Source organism: Alosa pseudoharengus, unplaced genomic scaffold (assembly GCF_046254945.1).
Source record: "Alosa pseudoharengus isolate Yale_2024_CS ecotype anadromous, Long Island Sound unplaced genomic scaffold, YU_APseudo_1.1 YU_APseudo_1.1_scf_4, whole genome shotgun sequence".
In the NCBI taxonomy this organism is placed as follows: domain Eukaryota; kingdom Metazoa; phylum Chordata; class Actinopteri; order Clupeiformes; family Clupeidae; genus Alosa; species Alosa pseudoharengus.
The window spans coordinates 35,669,496-35,687,642 of record NW_027468774.1 but is presented as its reverse complement, the minus strand read 5'-3'; the positions used below and the strand labels follow the sequence as shown (position 1 = coordinate 35,687,642).

Here is an 18,147-nt window from a genome sequence, read left to right as displayed (position 1 = left end):
TCCATTCTAATATGGTTTTGTGTGCCAGTGCCACCATGGTGAATAAAATCTGTCGAAGGAAATGGACAGGCCTATATTTGTTACTAAAAAGCACAGCAGAAACACAGAATTTAAAATGAAGGATGTTAAGTTGAGGTAATGAAATAGGTACATTTTGAGTTAATCATTCAGTATTCAGTTGTGTAAATGTGTAGTATTGACATTCTTTATTAAAAAATAAGTATAGCCTACACGTCGTAAATTATCAGCAGAAAACTAAAAGGTTAATTTCAACTCTGTAGCTCTGTATGCTGGCGCCCTCTAGTGTAGGCCTACGGCAACGCGAAACATTTTCAAAAGACAGGAAGTAACCTACCTAAACTTGGCATTAGAATTAGGCCCTACACATTGGCATTTTTTACATTACATTACATTACATTACATTTGGCTGACCCATTTTTAGCCAAAGCGACTTACAACATGGTAACACTTTTAAGTTTTAAAGCGATTCTCAACAATTTTAGGACAATTTTAAGAACAGTTTAGAAACAGTAGAGTACAGTAAGAATAAGTGCATCGGTGAGTGCTTTTACGTCTCAGTTCAAGACGGCTGGTGAGTGCTAGGATCAGCAAGACTTGTTGTGAGTGGTGCTATGAGAGGAGATTTTGCGAAGATTGTGTTGGTTGGGCACGTCAGTCGTATATTGTTATCCAAAAATTCCTTTCTGAACACACACACACACAGACATGACAGCTTCTGACGTCAATCCCAATTACAGATAACATAATTGGTCTCATTTTGCTTAATCTTTGGCATCATAGGCAATGCAAACAATTGCAAACATTTTGGCCTTGACACCTTGTGCACACGGATGCCTTAGCACTGGGTAGGCTACGAGGGAGGAAAAAACTCTTCTGAGTGGTAAGCAGAAAATAGCAGATAGCAGGCCTATTGCAAATAAACAAGTTAGAGTCGACGTTTGGGGTAGGTTACGAGCCGTAAAATGGTTTAGAAACTGCGGGCTTCATTGACTTCTTGAATCGGCTTTACTTTAATCTATTTGTATTTTATCTATTTCAGAAGTAGCCAGATACAGCTGTTGATATCTGCACAAGATCAAGATCCGCCTCGTCTATTCAAGACAGAAATAAGCTAATTTACTCACTCACCTATTACATTAGATCGATTCTAAATTTTGCAATTATCTGATCATTTACATTAATAATGTGTAATATTGGTCTCGCACTTTTCTCTAAATACCCTGCAAAACATTCTGGTTTCTCCCGTCTCTTTGAAGAGGGCGCCCCTTCTCCGCAGAATGTGAGCACGCTGACGTTTTGTGCAATCATGTGATTAGACCCTGTTCGTTCCCAGGGTTCTGTGTGATCTATTTGCCCCACCCCACCTCTTCAGAGCTGCTAGTCTCAATGTCTAATTCCTGGAGAAAACGGGGAAAGAGCCTGAAAAAAATATATATTTGCGTCTCGACTCAACCTCGACTCGCCGAAGAAGCACGTCTCTTACGTGGTGGAATGTGTTGTCCCAAACGGCGTTATATTCATGAACGTACATGCACATGTGTGTACCCACCGCTCGCATTCTAAAGGACTACAAAGCTAAGGCTTGACAGCGGGGTTATACCAACGAGAAACGAGAAAATATCCAAGGATTCGCATTATTTTGCTATTGGTAGACAAATCGAATTCTGTTTGAAACTTGTCTTGTGAATATTCGATGTCTAATTGGTGTGTGGAGATCCGTATTACACCAACAAAAGGAGAGGCAGAGAAGGCCTTAGGCTTGGGGAAAACCAGCAAGGAACTGCTATCGCAGAAACGAGGAATAAGAAGGAATTTCTGAATTTGTTCAGCACGGGCCATCGGAATCGCATTTCTGACTACACTGTGTTTTCAAGTATTTGAATAGCCTGTGACATGAAGCGAAAAAATGGATACGCTGAAAACAATATAGCCTACGCATAGCCTTCATTTAGTAGCGTAGAGTGCCAATGTTGTTACACACTACGCTTGTTCGTATCTGCATGGAGGATTGCTGACACATCGAAGAAACACGGCCTAATGAATTGAAATGCTTTTTATTAAACCCCACTGGTCTTCTGCACCAAGAGCATACTCGACTAGGAATAAAATCCAGTTGGGATTGCAGTCATATGCTTCATTTACTGCTAGCCAATCCGTGGAATTAAGTATTTTTTCCATTTCAGTGCTGAAGTAAAGAAGACTGAAGTCACGGATACTTGTTTTGACTGTGGTTTATAGCTTTATATCAAGAAAGCTGTGATCATTCACCGAACATCTGAGGGCCGCACTGTTGTCGTCATCAGCAGTAGGCTATCCTGCTCTCCTAGCAGAGCCAGCAGCACTACTGAAAAGACGCAGGATGTACACTACGTAAAATAGAAACTGCACAATCACGTATCTAATCAGGCCGTATAGTTTTATGCTTCACTGGTGTATTTTTACAAACTGTTTAAATGTCGCAAATGTATTCGACTATTTAGTGGGTCAAACAAGGGAGATAGTAAAGGGTGATTAATTATTTATTTTTAACATTCCCCCTCCCCTGGACGCTTTTCGTGTGGGAAGATGGGCTGTTTGGGGAATAGTAAGACAGAGGACCAACGAAATGACGAGAAACAACAAAGAGAAGCTAACAAAAAAATTGATAAACAATTACAGAAAGACAAACAGATATACAGAGCAACACATCGGCTTCTACTTTTGGGTAAGTTTTGAGGTTGATTCTCTAAACTTAAGTTGTTTGCAGGCTAGACATCAAGCAGCCTATCTCTGCCTAGCTGTCCTGGCTATGCGGTGTCTGCCAAAATACGCAAGTTTGTCGGCAGCACAGGCCTATGTTTAATTTAATACGGTTAAGTAGCCTACATACGGTGTTAACATTGCAGTGTTTATACTTGAAACAGGAAACATTGTTGCAAAATAATTCGACTGTTCATGGGGAACACTGTCGGCAGCGTTTACTCCCCTAAACTTATTTTGTCATCCGGCGATAATATCGAATCCTGAATGTGCGTGTCATGTCTTTCGAGGCGTGGGTGTGTTCTCATGGCCTCGGTGTCTTACAGCTAGCCTATGTTTGTAGGAGCTGTTCCGATAGAATGATCTTTCTGTGAAACAGTCACACGGAAGAAACTATTTCGCATAGGCAGATTTCTCTACAGGTACCTTTGTTAGCCAGGCACAATACAATTGTTAGGCTGATTCGATGAAAATGTATTTTCTTTGCTATGCCACCGGTAATTTTGTCCTAGAGGAAGTGACGGTTCAAATGGAAAGCAGAAGTGAAGTCGTATTTAACCATAACAAATATGTCTGCCGACAGAGTTTATGCTTGTGCACGGCATTTCCTCTAATTTCTCCCTGTTTTGATGTCCCACGGTCACTGAAATCTGAAGAGTGAACGTTTAGGACTTAAGTATGAGGTGTCAACCAACTAGATGTGCTCAATTCTACAAACAATAATCTACAAACGAGGCCTTTTTATAACCTTGATATCTGACCCCATTAAAAAGAAACCAATTGTAGGCTACATATCCTGAATGTCTGTGGGCTGTAGGCCTACTCAGACACTGAAAGATCTTTAGACACTGGGATTGTAGGCCTACTACTTAGTCACTTTGGAATGTAGGCTTATATATTGTCCCACAAATTTCTTGAAGATGTCAAACAGGAAAGTAAAGGTCAACCCTTTGGTATAGCTGGCATTCCTCAAGTAATTCCGAGGCAGAGGACTCACCTCAGTACAGGTGTCGGCACAGTATCCTCGAAATTAACTGATTTAAGTTATGACAAAGCTTTTTTCCATCATATTAGGGTGTGCCAGTGCCCTTCTTAGTTGCCTGAAGTCTGAGCACTGGCAAACCAGTGTAACAGCCCTTTGGAATGCATCTTTCAAACTTGGAGTCACACATTAAAGATATGATTAGTTCGACAGAATTTATGAGGGGTAGGACTGGTGTTTACATACATACAGTGACATGGGAGTGTCAGGACAATTTGAAACATCCAAATTCAGCTGACAGTAATGAATCGTTGTCATGGGAAGATTTGAAAGCCCATGAACAAGCTATATATAAATATATATATATATAGTGACTTTTTCTGGCTTTTGTCTACTGACTATTTATAGCACATAAATTTCTAGGTTGCTCTGTACATTAACAATGATTGCATGTTTCATGAAATGGTTCAATTACTTGAATAAAGGGTTTAAGATCGGAGGCAGATTTGTGGTCAACCATGTCTTGTTAATGTCTGGTTAAGTTTGGCTTACATTCCCATTAAACATTTGGCTTACATTCCCATTGTCTGGCTATTACAATATATTCTGGAAGTATGTGCTCAGTATAACCGTTGATCATTGGAGATTGTTAAGATAGATCTTTTTATAGGTTTCCACACTAATTTAATGAACTCCTCTCTCTCTCTCTCTCTCTCTCGCAGGTGCTGGTGAGTCTGGGAAGAGCACCATTGTAAAGCAGATGCGAATCCTTCATGTCAATGGATTCAATGCAGAGTAAGTGATCCCCACGTTTAATTGTAAACAGAAATATAAACAATAGTATTTTAAAATTGGCATGACCATACAGACAGTTGTGATTATGTCACTTGTCCTACATGAAACTTGCCATCTGATGCTATTTATTGATGGCATCAGTGGAAAAGTAGGAAGCATAGGAATCCAATATGGTATCTGATTGGTTAGAAAGGTTGGCCCAATGGTTTTGAAATTAACCTGAAGTCTACGCTTACTGGGTTGCAATGACTGAAAGCAGCCCCCAATACAGCGTAACCAGACCCAATTCACAAACTGAATTGTGCCTTCTCTTGGAAGCTGCTGTTAACTTCAAACAATACTTCTGAGAGATTTTCTTTTTTTTTTCAGCACAAAAATGTAAAATGTTAACTTGGTCACACAGTTACGGTGTAAGCTAATCGAAACTAGGCTGTATGTGATGTAATGATTACTGCACAGAGTGCACATAGTTTCATCATACATGTTTTCATGTTTTTAGGCACAATGCAGTTTTCCATGTCAAATTTTCTGAATTATATCGACAATAACAACAATTGTTGGCTTTCAATCGGATATCTCAACATGCAGTTACATTCATGACTGCTTAGCAATTCACTGCCCTTATAACAATGTTTTAAGTAGATTTACGGTCTGCTGTAAATTACTGTGGTGCATATGACCTGAACAGTTTAGATTGAAAAGAAATGACACTATTCCCTCAACATTTAATTTATGCTGTGTATTTGAGTAGCTGTGTGTGACTAGATGAATTTTAAAAACAGATAAACTTTGAATCTGCTTGTTGAAACACTGCAAGACTTATTCTGCTGTGAAGTTAGTCAAAATCTTCTCATACAAACATAGAATAAGTGGTTTATCTTGTCAATGGAGCCTTTCACAGAGATATCCTGTTCTAAGCCAGTGCTGCTTTTTCAGTTTAGATTTTGTATGTCTTTTTTGTCTGAATTATTGAAGTTCCATTTAAGTGTCCTTTCTCTGACTGCTGCAGTTCCCTGTCTACCTCTGTCCGGATAGTCGCGGGTGCCCCCAGTTGATGTGTTTGCATTGCCCACATTACGCTAGCTGCTTGTCGTCTTTTATTCTCTCAAACTATTTTGGTTGATGTTGAAATTAACCTTTGAATCACCTATTCATTTATCAAAGGATTTGTACTCATTTTGTTAGTTTTGTAGTCATGCACTTTGTTTTCTTAATTTGATGGCCAGTGTGAACTGTCAGCTTGCTAAAGCACATAATAGGAATGCAGTTGGAGATCATCATGGAGGAACGTTGATGAACATATTTAGTAGTTATTTAGCGTTTTTAATCATAACAACAAATCCACGGGATATAAAGCTGTGTAGAGGGTCAGTCTCGCGTATCAAAGATCAAAGCCCTAAGAGATCAGCAGTTCCTGGTTTTAGCCTTTACTAGTAGGCCTTTGTCCCATGCCTGAAGTTTCAGGTGTGTGATTTCAGTGTGGGACTCTTTTGCTTCTCACAGCATGGGTCACATAAACATGTGATGCACCTGGGTACTTGGGTAACATGTTGGGTGTCAATGCCTGTGCTGCATAAAGCCAATATATTTCCTTGTAAATAACATTTTGGGTGTAATGTACAAAAGAGATGTTGCAAATTCTAGCAGGGTCGTTCCATGTCAAATCAGACAGAATCCAAAAAAATGGTTGCTTCACTGTTTCAGATTTTGCTTAAAGTACGTTTCACATAATGCTTAGATCCCATGTGAAATATTTTTGTTTAATGGCATTGTTTTCATATTTTCCTTCCCTTTTGTCGTAATGTCTTAAAAAGTGTTATTCCCAGCCTGCCCAAACTTTGTAGAATGAAAGACAAACATGTTCTCAGTATGACTGGACCATTAAACGCTTGTACTACATGTCCTTTGGTTTTATATAAGGCCCTAGATTTGGAACAAAGCGTGAAGGGTCTTATAAACTCATTTTTTGTTCTCACATGGAATTATTGTTTTGTATTTTGTCTGCAAAACAATACTTTTATTTGATATTTTTTTTACAGTGTATGAACATGAAAACATTAACGATAAAATGAGGTGTGGTTGCATTTATTGGTCATTTTCATAGAATAAAAATCATATGAGAAGATGCTTTTCTTACATCCTATAAAGTTTTGGCTGGCTATAATACTTTTTAGATATTCATTTTCAAACCAATATGAAAACAAGGATAAAGAATGAAGACAGGATTTTGACAGAAATATTTTACAGGCGTTGGTTTTGGGATACATAAAATAGACAAGGTTTCAACAAAATCTGAGATGGTGCAGCAACATCCTTATTTGATTTGACATGGAATGACCCAGCACACTTGCAGAGGGTTTGAGTTGGTGGGTTGTAACATCAGTGTACAAATCTGTTTCAAAATAGGACAACGTGGTCCTCAGTGAAGTGAGATTGCATGAGTTTGCCCTCTTATAAAGCCGTCAGCTTGGTATTATCATCACAGTGTTCTCAGTACTTCTGTTGTGCTTCCTTGTACATATATGTTTGGGGAAAGGGTTTGGAAACTGCCTTGTCGGCGGATTCAGTGTCATTGTCTGGAGGACTAAACAAATTTGTTTAATTTGTCAAGTTTAATCACACTAGTACTACCCTTACAGTAATTAACAATTCACAGCACATTATTCATTAATACACATACACATATTATACATATAGACATGGCAACACATTTACTACATGGCCTACTCTTCCTCTGTACTTGACTGTTGTCCTGGCCATGCCATAATGTAATGCAGTGAAAACTGAGCTCTCAAAACTTAAGCTATAGTTGTATCAGGTTAAACAGAACCAGCTGGTACATCAGAGTCCTTTGGAGCTTGGTAGGAAAACTACATCAGCTTTCTCTTCAGCAGAGACCTTTGATGCGACTTTCTGCTCAGGTTTCAACTAATGTATCTACACACAACCTGATAAAAGGAATCCATGAGTTGCATCAAAAAACTGAGCTCGTCAGTTCTCCAGAAGATATCCAGACCTGAATGTGTGCACGCACATTCTGATGTGTGCACACACTGATTGTAGTCAGTCAATCAGACATAAAGTATCCTACCCTTCCCTAAGTTTAGTCAAGGGGGACATCTGTGCTATTTATAGTTATAAAGTTATAAGATGATTTGTACTCTGTTGCCTTGTGACTTTTTTGTTTTACAAGATGGTTCATAACATTTTGATAAAGCAGAGTGCAGGGTACACATATCCAACAACTTTAAACAGGTGCTAGATCAAAAGCTCCCAGAAACTTTAATTTATAGGTTTTTGGAAGCTTCTAATACAGTGTGCAGATCCTTTTTTTAATTTTTACCTTCATAACATTTTGACACTTACTTTTCATTACAGTTTACCCAGTTCCATTTGTTGGCAGCTCTGTGGTTTTTCCAACCTATCAGTGTTATTCAAGAGCCATTAAATCACTCAATATAGCTTAACAACTTACCATATTTTTCCAGTACTTTTCTTTGGTGTGACTTTTGGAGATTATGAAATGCTTCAACCATCCTTAGTTTGTTATCTCCCATTATGAAGGTTTGTCGACTGGTTAGTTGGGTCAGTTAATTCAACTATCAACTCCAGGTACATTTGTTAGGGTCTGGCTTAGTGGCATTTAGAAATAGTCTTTAGGGATAAAATGCATTTTTCAGTTGTGCATGCTAAGCCAATGTCTTTTGAGTATAAAAAGGGCACCTGCTTGTTTTGTCTGCCATAAGTAATGTTGGTTGCTTGCTTTTTCACAGGGAGAAAAAACAGAAAATTCAGGACATCAAGAACAACATTAAGGAGGCGATAGAAGTAAGGGAGTTGCATATTGAAATATACTCTGTGTTTCCATATTGATGTTCACTGGAATCTCAACTAAGTTGAATATGAGGTTGTCAACTTTCTATTAGTTGACAGAGCAGAATATCTGTATGACATATCCTAATTGGATTTAGTTGCTGTGCTGAGGCTTTTCAATACACAGGGTGCTAGTTGGTCTGTCGCTGCCTGATGTGAGTCGCACATGAGTCAACGCATGCGCTGCACATCATATCTTTTCTTTTGTCAAGTAAACAACAATTTGTTTCAGTGAAATATGACTGAGTGTGGCTCCGTCTTCCTGTACCCGAATGTTTACATTATGACGTTTTGCTGTAACCGTTTATGCTTGAGCTTCTGTGACTCACATCTACGTTCAACTCACGTCAGGCAGTGACATGGTCCATGTTTTACAACACATCATATCTTTTTAATCAGACAACAGCCTCTAAAGCAAGTATTAAAAAAAACTGAGTCAAATTCTAAGCTTAATTTTATTGCAGTGAGAAAAATATCCCAATATGTAGTTACTTTCTTACATACTGGTAATTAGTCATGATGTGACTAATCTGTATACAAAATTCATCATAGAAACAAACAACTGCAAACAAAAGAGCAAAGGTGGTTTGCCCCTGGACTTGTATTTATTCTTATTTTGGTGTTTTGAACACATTGGTTGGATGATGTTGATGTTTGAAACACTGTGTGTCACCTGAACTCTTAGCTTATGTTGACTCTTAGTTGCTCTGGTATGATCTTGTGTTAAATGGAAAATTTTCAGTTCAAGGGAAGTAACGATGTATATTAACAGGCATTGTTTGCTATATGTTTTTTTTATATATATATATATATATATATATATATATATATATACGTATATATATATATATATATATATATATATATATATATACGTATATACGTGTGTATATGTGAAATGATGAGAGAGAAGAGAGAAAAGAGATACATTGTTCTTTTGTTATTCAGACTATAGTGACAGCCATGGGAACCCTGGCTCCGCCTCTTCAGCTGGCCTGTCCTGCCAGCCAATGGAGAATGGAGTATATCCTAAACCTAGCAAATCAGAAAGACTTTGATTTTCCTTCTGTAAGTATAGCTTCCAAATTGAGTAGGAATTGGATAATCCAAGGTGTATGTGTGAGTGTGCGAGTGTGTAAGTGTGAGAGATAGAGAGTGAGAGTGAGAGACCATGCTTGAGAGAGAGAGAGTGGAAATGTTACCGTTCAGTGGATTGAAGTATTAATTTCCTCCTTTTGGGATCTGCACTGTGGGGATGAAGGTTCCATTGTGACATGCAATATGTTCCTCATGTGCTTTGTCAGTGCATGCAAGTGCCACGGGGTAGTTTCTCCCATGACTCCACTCGTTAGCAGGGATATGGTCCCTTTTGGCCTTTCCCTTGGGCCCTCACTTTAGAGACAACTGTCTGCTGACACCCACACCCACATTCTCTCTCTCTCTCTCTCTCTCTCTCTCTCTCTCTCTCTCTCTCTCTGTTTTTCTTTCTGTCACTCCTTCTTTTATTCTCTCTCTCACTCACAGACACACACACGCGCACACACACACACACGCACCAGTGTCTGCCAGACCCTTTATCCTGGCAGTTTCTTCTGGCCCAACATTTAAGAGCTATACCTGGGGCTATACCTCAAATAAGCTCAAATCCTACATTTTTCAGTCTTATTAAAAACGGTATCGTCAGTGATGTGAATTGCGTGTAAACACACAAATAAGGGGAAACAATGCCTCAATTCTACAACATTTAGTCAATACGAACACAAAGAGACACCCAACCAATCAGAACAGTTATGCAATCAATCATGTGTCCTAGCCATGACTGAACTTGATATACTGGATATCTGAGGAGGACCCAGAAGGGAGGTGGTGTATTTTGCTATGTCTTCTGGCAATAAAACATAGTCTTTTGTTCAATTAGTTCAAACAAAGATAAACATCAAGACGCCGTTTATGCGTTCAGCATTTGTTTACTGTACTTATTTGAAGGTAAATCTTCAAACAAGTTTCTAGTCATACTCTCCACATGTGGTGTTCTTATCTGGAAATATTGAATTAATGTTTGTTTTTTGGTCCGCACCGACACAACAGTCAGCGCAAGCAAGTAACGGCACTCTGTCTCTCCCTCTTTCACTCGCCCCTACGCCCCCCACCCCCACCGCAGGAGTTCTATGAGCATGCCAAATGCCTTTGGCAGGATGAAGGTGTGAAGGCGTGCTATGAAAGGTCTAACGAGTACCAGCTCATAGACTGTGCCCAGTAGTGAGTACTCCTTGTAGTTCTGTTTGTACTTGACCCTCAGACACAAGGCACAGTCTTTCCCCCTCCCCCTGTCCAATATCATATACTTTTCATTTAAGATAATTTGGTTTGTAGAAAAGTAACATTTTGACTTTGTGTCTTATGACAATATTGACTGTGACTGTGTCCATTGTGTCATCGTCACTGGATTCTCTGTGCATGTGTGTTTGTGCTGTATATCTGTGGCATGAGCATGACTATTACAAGTGAATTTGTAACATCTGAATTATGAAATTAGATATGATTAACCAATACTTTTATAAACTTTTATAAACTATTTGTTTATAACAGTTGTATATTGTATACGCATTAGAGTGCGGAGCGGGCCGCAAATTTCTGTCCGAACCTGGCCCGCGTCCGACAGAGTTGCGTCCGAACCCGACCCGAACCGAACCCGACAGGCATTTTCATTTTTATGTCCGAACCCGACCCGAGCCCGACGCAGATGATGCCTCAGTTATTCCCATGCTAGTGATTAAACGTTCACGTTTGTGAATAGCCTGTCTTTTTAGCCCATTAAACGGAACACACAACAAATTGTCTACAGAATCAGATGAGCGTGCACGCACGCAGGTCACACACAGCGCACATTAACACAAGAGGCCCAAGCAAGCATAGCCTAAATATAATTCTTGTCTTACCATTGACGAAAAGTCTTAAAAATGAACTGCAACAGTCGTTGAAACTACAGTGCCTCTGTCACTGATCCATATGCAGCATCGACGTTAATTGGGGCAACTCGAGGATCCAGTTGAACGAGACGACCTTATAGCCGGTAGCGTATGTCTTTACCACAGTATGCAACGCAAATAATCTTAAAATCTCCTGATAGGCTAACAACTTTTTTTAACGTCACCCAAGACTGTGCTTATGTGCATATGTGCGATGTGCATAACCTTTGTTTATGTAGTCGTGAGACGTGACAACGCTTGTGCATTTCAGGCAGCATGCCTGAAATGCGTTGTCACGATAAACAAATCTTGCACACAGTGGAAAGCTATTAGGTCTTTTTTACATTTTACTTTATTCTCAAAAAACAAACGTTTGCATCATGTAAAGCAGACCTGTTGGTTACCCAACATAATAAGGAATTTAAATGTAAAGCTTCCAATGCATATCGCCCCCATGTGTCCGAACCCGAACCAAACCCGACTACAATTTCTAAATATTGGTCCGAACCCGACCGGACCCGTCGGACTCGGGTCGGGTAGCCACACTCTAATACGCATGTCCATCAAAATTCTTTACTGGTGCCCATCTACAAAAAGTCAGGGAAAGGAATCTTGCTCTCAAAAATAATAAATTGCATGCTCATGTTTAATAATTAAATTAGTAATAGCTTGTAGTGTTTCCTTCCGTTGTGTCTAGACGTTGGCCATTATGTTTATTTTTGAATGATTTTTGAAATAAGGGAAGATGATCATAAAACCAATTCGACCATCTTTCCCCTCTCTGCAGCTTTTTAGACAAGATAGACATTGTAAAGCAGAGTGACTACACGCCTTCTGATCAGGTGAGTGTGGGTCAAAATGGCCAGCTGGATTGTTCTGCTCTATTCTGTGATCTTGTGTATTTATTCTGAACACTTCTATCTTAATATGGCCTCACGACAATGTATACCAATATTAGCCGTGGTATACATTGAATGTATCTATTTTCATTTATTTACAGTAAATGGTTTGATAGTTTTAGAATTTTCAAAAAGTGACTCATCAGTTTAATTAATTTTGTACTGTTATTATGGTTATGGTTCTTATCCTGTTAGAATTATTTGGTATATTACCGGTACTATTATCAATATTTTTGTAAGCTTTATAACTACTTTAAACTTTTTTTTAACAATGATGTTTATTGTCATTACTATACGTTGCTTTGGACAAAATACCTTAAACATTAATAGCCTCAATCACCCTTATTGAATGTTTCTATATGTGTCCTCCTCATTCCACATTGCTCTTTCTCAGGACTTGCTCAGATGCAGAGTTCTAACCTCTGGGATCTTCGAGACAAGATTCCAAGTGGACAAAGTAAATTTCCAGTAAGTATTCAGCACTCCTCAGCTAATTTGAAATAGAGGACTGTAGCCCTGAGTTTGAGTTCAGGATTAGAGCTAAGGCTGTCCTAATTAGCCGGAGATGGGTTGGGATCATATTTGTAGTTCCTGAGCTCATGCGTAATGATTGCATAGATTGGCCTTAACAGCAATAATAATGTTTGAAAACAAGGCCAAACTAGTTGTTTAACATGGTTTTATATGCATCCTATTTCATTAGTATTTTATTTCAACAGTATTTTACTATGAGATCAATCCAAACTGAACTTCCAATCTAATTTTAGTTGGTGACTTCAGTGAGTGGATGAGAACATCTGAAGTGTTTTTTTAATCAGAAATCTTCCAACCTAACATTTGTTTTCTTTTTAGTATGTTTGATGTTGGAGGACAGAGAGACGAGCGAAGAAAATGGATCCAGTGCTTCAATGGTAAAAGCTGTTTAACTCTTAACTTGTACAGTATGTGATGTCACGTTGATGTGATAAGAATGAGGATGTATATAGTGTGGTGATGTGCAATTCATAATAATACTCGTTATTGTTACACTCTCTCTCTCCTCTCATTTACTCAATGTCAATCTCTCTTCTGCTAACAGATGTAACAGCGATCATCTTCGTGGTGGCCAGTAGCAGTTATAATATGGTGGTCAGAGAGGACAATCAGACCAACCGCTTACAGGAAGCATTGAATCTCTTTAAAAACATCTGGAACAATAGGTGACAGTCTACACTCACACATGTGAAATACAGACTCTAATTGTCTATTCTTTCGCTGTTTATCCAGACTGAGAAAGAAGTTCAGCATGAATAAATTGTGCAGTTCCTGTCCCATTAGACTTGTACCCTGATGATTTGATTGTATTCAGTCTATTTGCTCAATTCTGTCTAGTTTTAGACAAAATCTGTAAAGCATCACAAGTATCTAAATTACCACAATTATAAATTATACACAAACCAAACATCCAACATGGCTTAAGCAGGCTTTGTTTTCTCCCTGAATCTTCCCAGATGGTTGCGGACAATCTCAGTCATCCTGTTTCTCAACAAACAAGATCTACTGGCTGAAAAGGTTCTGGCAGGGAAGTCTAAAATTGAGGAGTACTTCCCTGAGTTTGCACGCTACACCACACCAGATGACGGTAAGATTCCTGAAATATCAAAATATTCCGTTCACAGACATACATATGCTTTGCATACAGTCTGACACACCAGTATGTGTACATGTCTAGTAGACACCAGTATGTGTACATGTCTAGTAGACACCATTACACCAGTATGTGTACATGTCTAGTAGACACCAGTATGTGTACATGTCTAGTAGACACCAGTACACCAGTACAAGCATTTGCCAGTACAGTGATAAAAACCACTCACTCACCTGTCTACAGCAACCCCAGAGTCAGGCGAACATCCACGGGTCACCAGAGCTAAGTATTTCATCAGAGACGAGTTTCTGGTAAGTCCAACAGATCCACAAACTCTTCAAGGTGTGATTCCAGCGAAGTATGACAGTGGAAAGGGGCTTTTGAGGTTTTGTAGAGCAGGTTTTGAAGTTTGATGAAAACCTGATGGAAAAATTTTGGAAGTAATGAATTTCTCTTCCAATGTCGTTCTCGCAGCGGATCAGCACAGCCAGCGGAGATGGCCGCCACTACTGCTACCCTCACTTCACCTGTGCCGTGGACACTGAGAACATACGCCGCGTCTTCAACGACTGCCGGGATATCATCCAGAGGATGCATCTCCGTCAGTACGAACTCTTGTGATTGAAGGAGAGCGATGAACTCAGATAGATACGAGCTGTTGGGATTGGAGCAGGAGAGCAAAACTCCATCAGCATGAGCTGTCGCTGTTAAGAGGGAGGAAAGGTGGACTTCACCAGTGAGAGCTGACGGGATTGGAGGAAGAAAAGAGGAGTGACTGTGAAAAAAGCTCTCACGACGGGAGGGGGGGGGGGGGTGGAAACGGTGACTATCCCCCCGCTTCCCACTGCTGACCCCCCACACCCTAACACTTACACACAGACACAGACAAAAACACACACGCATACACACATATTCAAGCACATATGCCTTTTTAGCAATCATACCCTAGTGTCATATGCACACTTCCTGATACACACCATCCTCACTTGAAGGTGCACACAATGTCTTTCCAGACTGGTAAGTATAAACACATGTCATCTTACACTGAAGGGCGGTTGTTCCTGATCATTTAGCTGCTTTTGAAGTGGTCAGCGACTGATTGGAATAGGGGGAAAAAGAAGATGGAGGGATTCCCAAGGCAAAAGACTTTAGGGAACCAGAGATGTGAAAAGCTGTCAAGAAGAAGGTCTAGAGAGAAACTGCATTACGAGGAGAGAGACCAGTCTGCAACAGCTAAAAGAACTCCCCTCACAGGGTCATCTGTCTGTGGACTGCTGTGCCATTGATACCTTTGACCTCCGCTCCTCCTGTCACACCCCCCCCCCCACTCCTTTCTTGTCCCATCCCCTCCAAAACCTCTACCCTTTACGTTCTTATTCATCACCCCCCTCTTTCCAAATGCTTTGTTTTTCCTGCACCAATACAGTCTTGGTTGATCAGAGACTTTAAGAGTAACAATGTTTTAAAAATGACAGAAATGACTATGATAACTTGGACACTAATATGTTCTCTCACTCTCATCAGCCTTCTTCCATCATCATTCTCTTCTCCTGTCTCTTTATTTTACTGCTGGACTATTATTCTTGTACAGACTGTAAAATGTATTATTTTGTACAACTTTATTGAAAAAAAAAAAAAAACTTGTAGAAGATTCATGTGCCTCGATTATGTCTACATTTGTGTGTGTGTGTGTGTGTCTGTGTGTGGGTATTACGTTCCTATCTGTGAAAGAATGCCATTGCTTGCTGTGCTGTAAGCATACACACTTCACTACACGGCCAACATTTCCTGTGTTACTTGTGTGATGAGGTGTACCGAATTCATAGTTCGGCCAGCACTACACACTTCTATAGGTGATCACATGAGTACCTTGACCTCTGAACTGTATATAGAGGTGTGTGCATGTGTGAGATCCTGAATATGAATATTATGCATATGAGACCGTGTTAAAGTTATTGTTGTATTATTAAGCAGAATCAAAATGGACAAACATTTACAAAGGGTGAGTGCTTCCTCATATAAATATGAGGTGACAACTCTGACAGTACATTTCAATGAATATTGACTAGTAGGCCTACGTATAAGGACTGGATTTACTATAAAGATAATATATGATCTTTGGAATAGTTTCAGTTGTTGCTGTTGTGCAAAGAAAAGACATTGAATAGTTTAGCTTGTACTTTGGCCCCTCTATCGGTCATAGCCTACTTAAAATACTTAAGAGTACAAATTTGATTTCCATTATCATTATATAAAAATATCAGTGACGATGAAATTAAATGTTTATTTTCTACTATTCCCGTCAGGGGGCTTAGTACTACATTATAACCCAAAAATAGATTACATGAACTGTTCTGTAGTAACAATTAATGCATGTGAATGTAGTCCACTTCCACAAGACATTTCATAATCTCTAGGCAAAACAAAACTATGAAGAATGGGTAAATGTGTTGTGCGTTAGACCGGGTTAGGGTTAAGTGTGGTAGCACCATAGACAGTAAAAGAAAGGGTAGCACATAGTCTTTGTCCTAAGGTGGTAGACTATGCTTTAGTTGTATATTCCACAGGATGCTGCTCTCTAACACACATGAAGTAGTCTCAGAAATCTAGCCACAGTGGGCCTATTAAACCAGGAAAATAGGCTATCCTAGCCTATATAAATATCTACTGGAACTCAAGGACCTTTCCTTGCTGCAAACAACAAGTCTATGAGGGAAACGACATAGGACAGACGTATTTTAACATCATCAAAACCGCCTCAGCTCTACATGATCCCTTTAGTTTAGCCTAACCGGTAGGTGGCAAGTGTGGTGGTGAGAAAAATGAATATCATTGGATTATCGAGATCCTTCACTCCAGAGGGCGCTGAACAGCTAGCCCACTGATGGGTTAGTCAGTGAAATAAAATTCCTATATCTAAGCTACACTTTATTAACGAGGTCTCAGCCAACCGTGTCCTTAATTCATAACCACGATACGAACGATAAAACGAAAATGTAGATAATAAGTCAGCTGTTTCTGTATCATACCCTCCAAGAGGCCTGTCCAAACCAGTGACCATGCAGACTACTTACAAACGGAGCGCCTCCACGAATGGGTATGTCCCAGGTTCCGAAGAGCACCTTGCCTAGTAATGGCAAAACAACACCTTTTCTGTTTGAAATGTATCTCACTAACAAGAATATCACTGCACTAAAGAGATGTGTGTTACCATTCAGCGCATGATCTTTAAAAACAGTAGTTTGCAGTTCTACTGCACTCAAATAGTTAAACGGATTACAAATAGATTTGGTGGGACTACTATTAAGATTTGGCAACAAATACAATCACACTTTCAGTCATGTGTATTAAATGAGGTGGCTAAGCTCAAACGTATTAATCAGTTTAGCAGTGTTATTACACTGGCCCTAGGTTCTGAAAGAATACAACTGTGTGTACCCAATTCAAAGCAGTAATTGATCATTCATTCAGGTTATGCAAAACAAACCATAGCTTTTTGTTCATGAAATTTATTAGGAGGCCACATGGTTAGATCACATTGGGTAATGTGCGTTTTCTTTTCTTTTTAAATATATCAGTGTGTTTAAGCCATCTTTTTGATTAACTGATAATTTCTGAAATCTCAACACAACTGACTTCATATTTGACTGACTTCATTCCTGTGCTGAGGTCAGTCACTCCTCCACTGCACTTTACCCTGGAAAGCAAACACTTATCTTAGTTTTATTCAACCCATAACACCATCTAAATACATCCCTACTCTCAACATAATTCCAGTGTTTATTTCATTTCTAGATAGAACTCCTGCTTAAATATTGTGGTTACACACTCTCCTCTTGATAATTATACGGTCTTCCCTACACGGACTGTCACTTGGAAAGATATAAATGGGTTTAAAAACAGTTTTACATAAGCTACATCCTATGTCAGTACATATATTTCTTAAACAGGTCATATCTGTGTTCTAGGATCATTTTTACAGTCATGATGAATTGTTGGGGTCATGCAAACAGTTTCAGTCCCACACAACTCAAATCCTGTTGTGGACTCTGATACTACAACCAGAAATTTTAAACAGTTCAATCTACTGTAGTTCTACACAAGGCCAGGTTAAACTGGCCTGGCAACCTTCCAAAGTGACCTCTACTGTGTAATGTGTGAAGGGATCTCCCAATGTAATACATTGCTGCTTAAATTACAAATATGCATATTTCAACTTCAGGAAAAAAACAACACTCAAAC

The 18,147-nt window shown here is 39.3% G+C and overlaps 1 protein-coding gene across 1 annotated transcript; it reads left to right on the top strand.

Moving 5' to 3' along the window:
* The first annotated feature begins 1,362 nt into the window (after positions 1-1,362).
* Positions 1,363-15,558, top strand: LOC143102471 (guanine nucleotide-binding protein G(s) subunit alpha-like). The gene is made up of 12 exons (XM_076266060.1): positions 1,363-2,725; positions 4,465-4,537; positions 8,311-8,365; positions 9,359-9,478; positions 10,572-10,669; positions 12,167-12,221; positions 12,673-12,746; positions 13,131-13,189; positions 13,357-13,477; positions 13,769-13,899; positions 14,149-14,216; positions 14,380-15,558. Exons 1-12 carry the CDS (start codon positions 2,587-2,589, stop codon positions 14,524-14,526), a joined length of 1,140 nt encoding a protein of 379 aa, XP_076122175.1. The 5' UTR covers positions 1,363-2,586; the 3' UTR covers positions 14,527-15,558.
* Positions 15,559-18,147: the final 2,589 nt, after the last annotated feature.

Excerpts from the sequence above, each read along its gene's own strand:
- LOC143102471 (XM_076266060.1), top strand. The coding sequence starts at position 2,587 with ATGGGCTGTTTGGGGAATAGTAAGACAGAGGACCAACGAAATGACGAG. Across the intron at positions 10,670-12,166 it reads CTCATAGACTGTGCCCAGTA|CTTTTTAGACAAGATAGACA; the intron begins GTGAGTACTCCT and ends CCCTCTCTGCAG. Across the intron at positions 12,222-12,672 it reads ACTACACGCCTTCTGATCAG|GACTTGCTCAGATGCAGAGT; the intron begins GTGAGTGTGGGT and ends GCTCTTTCTCAG.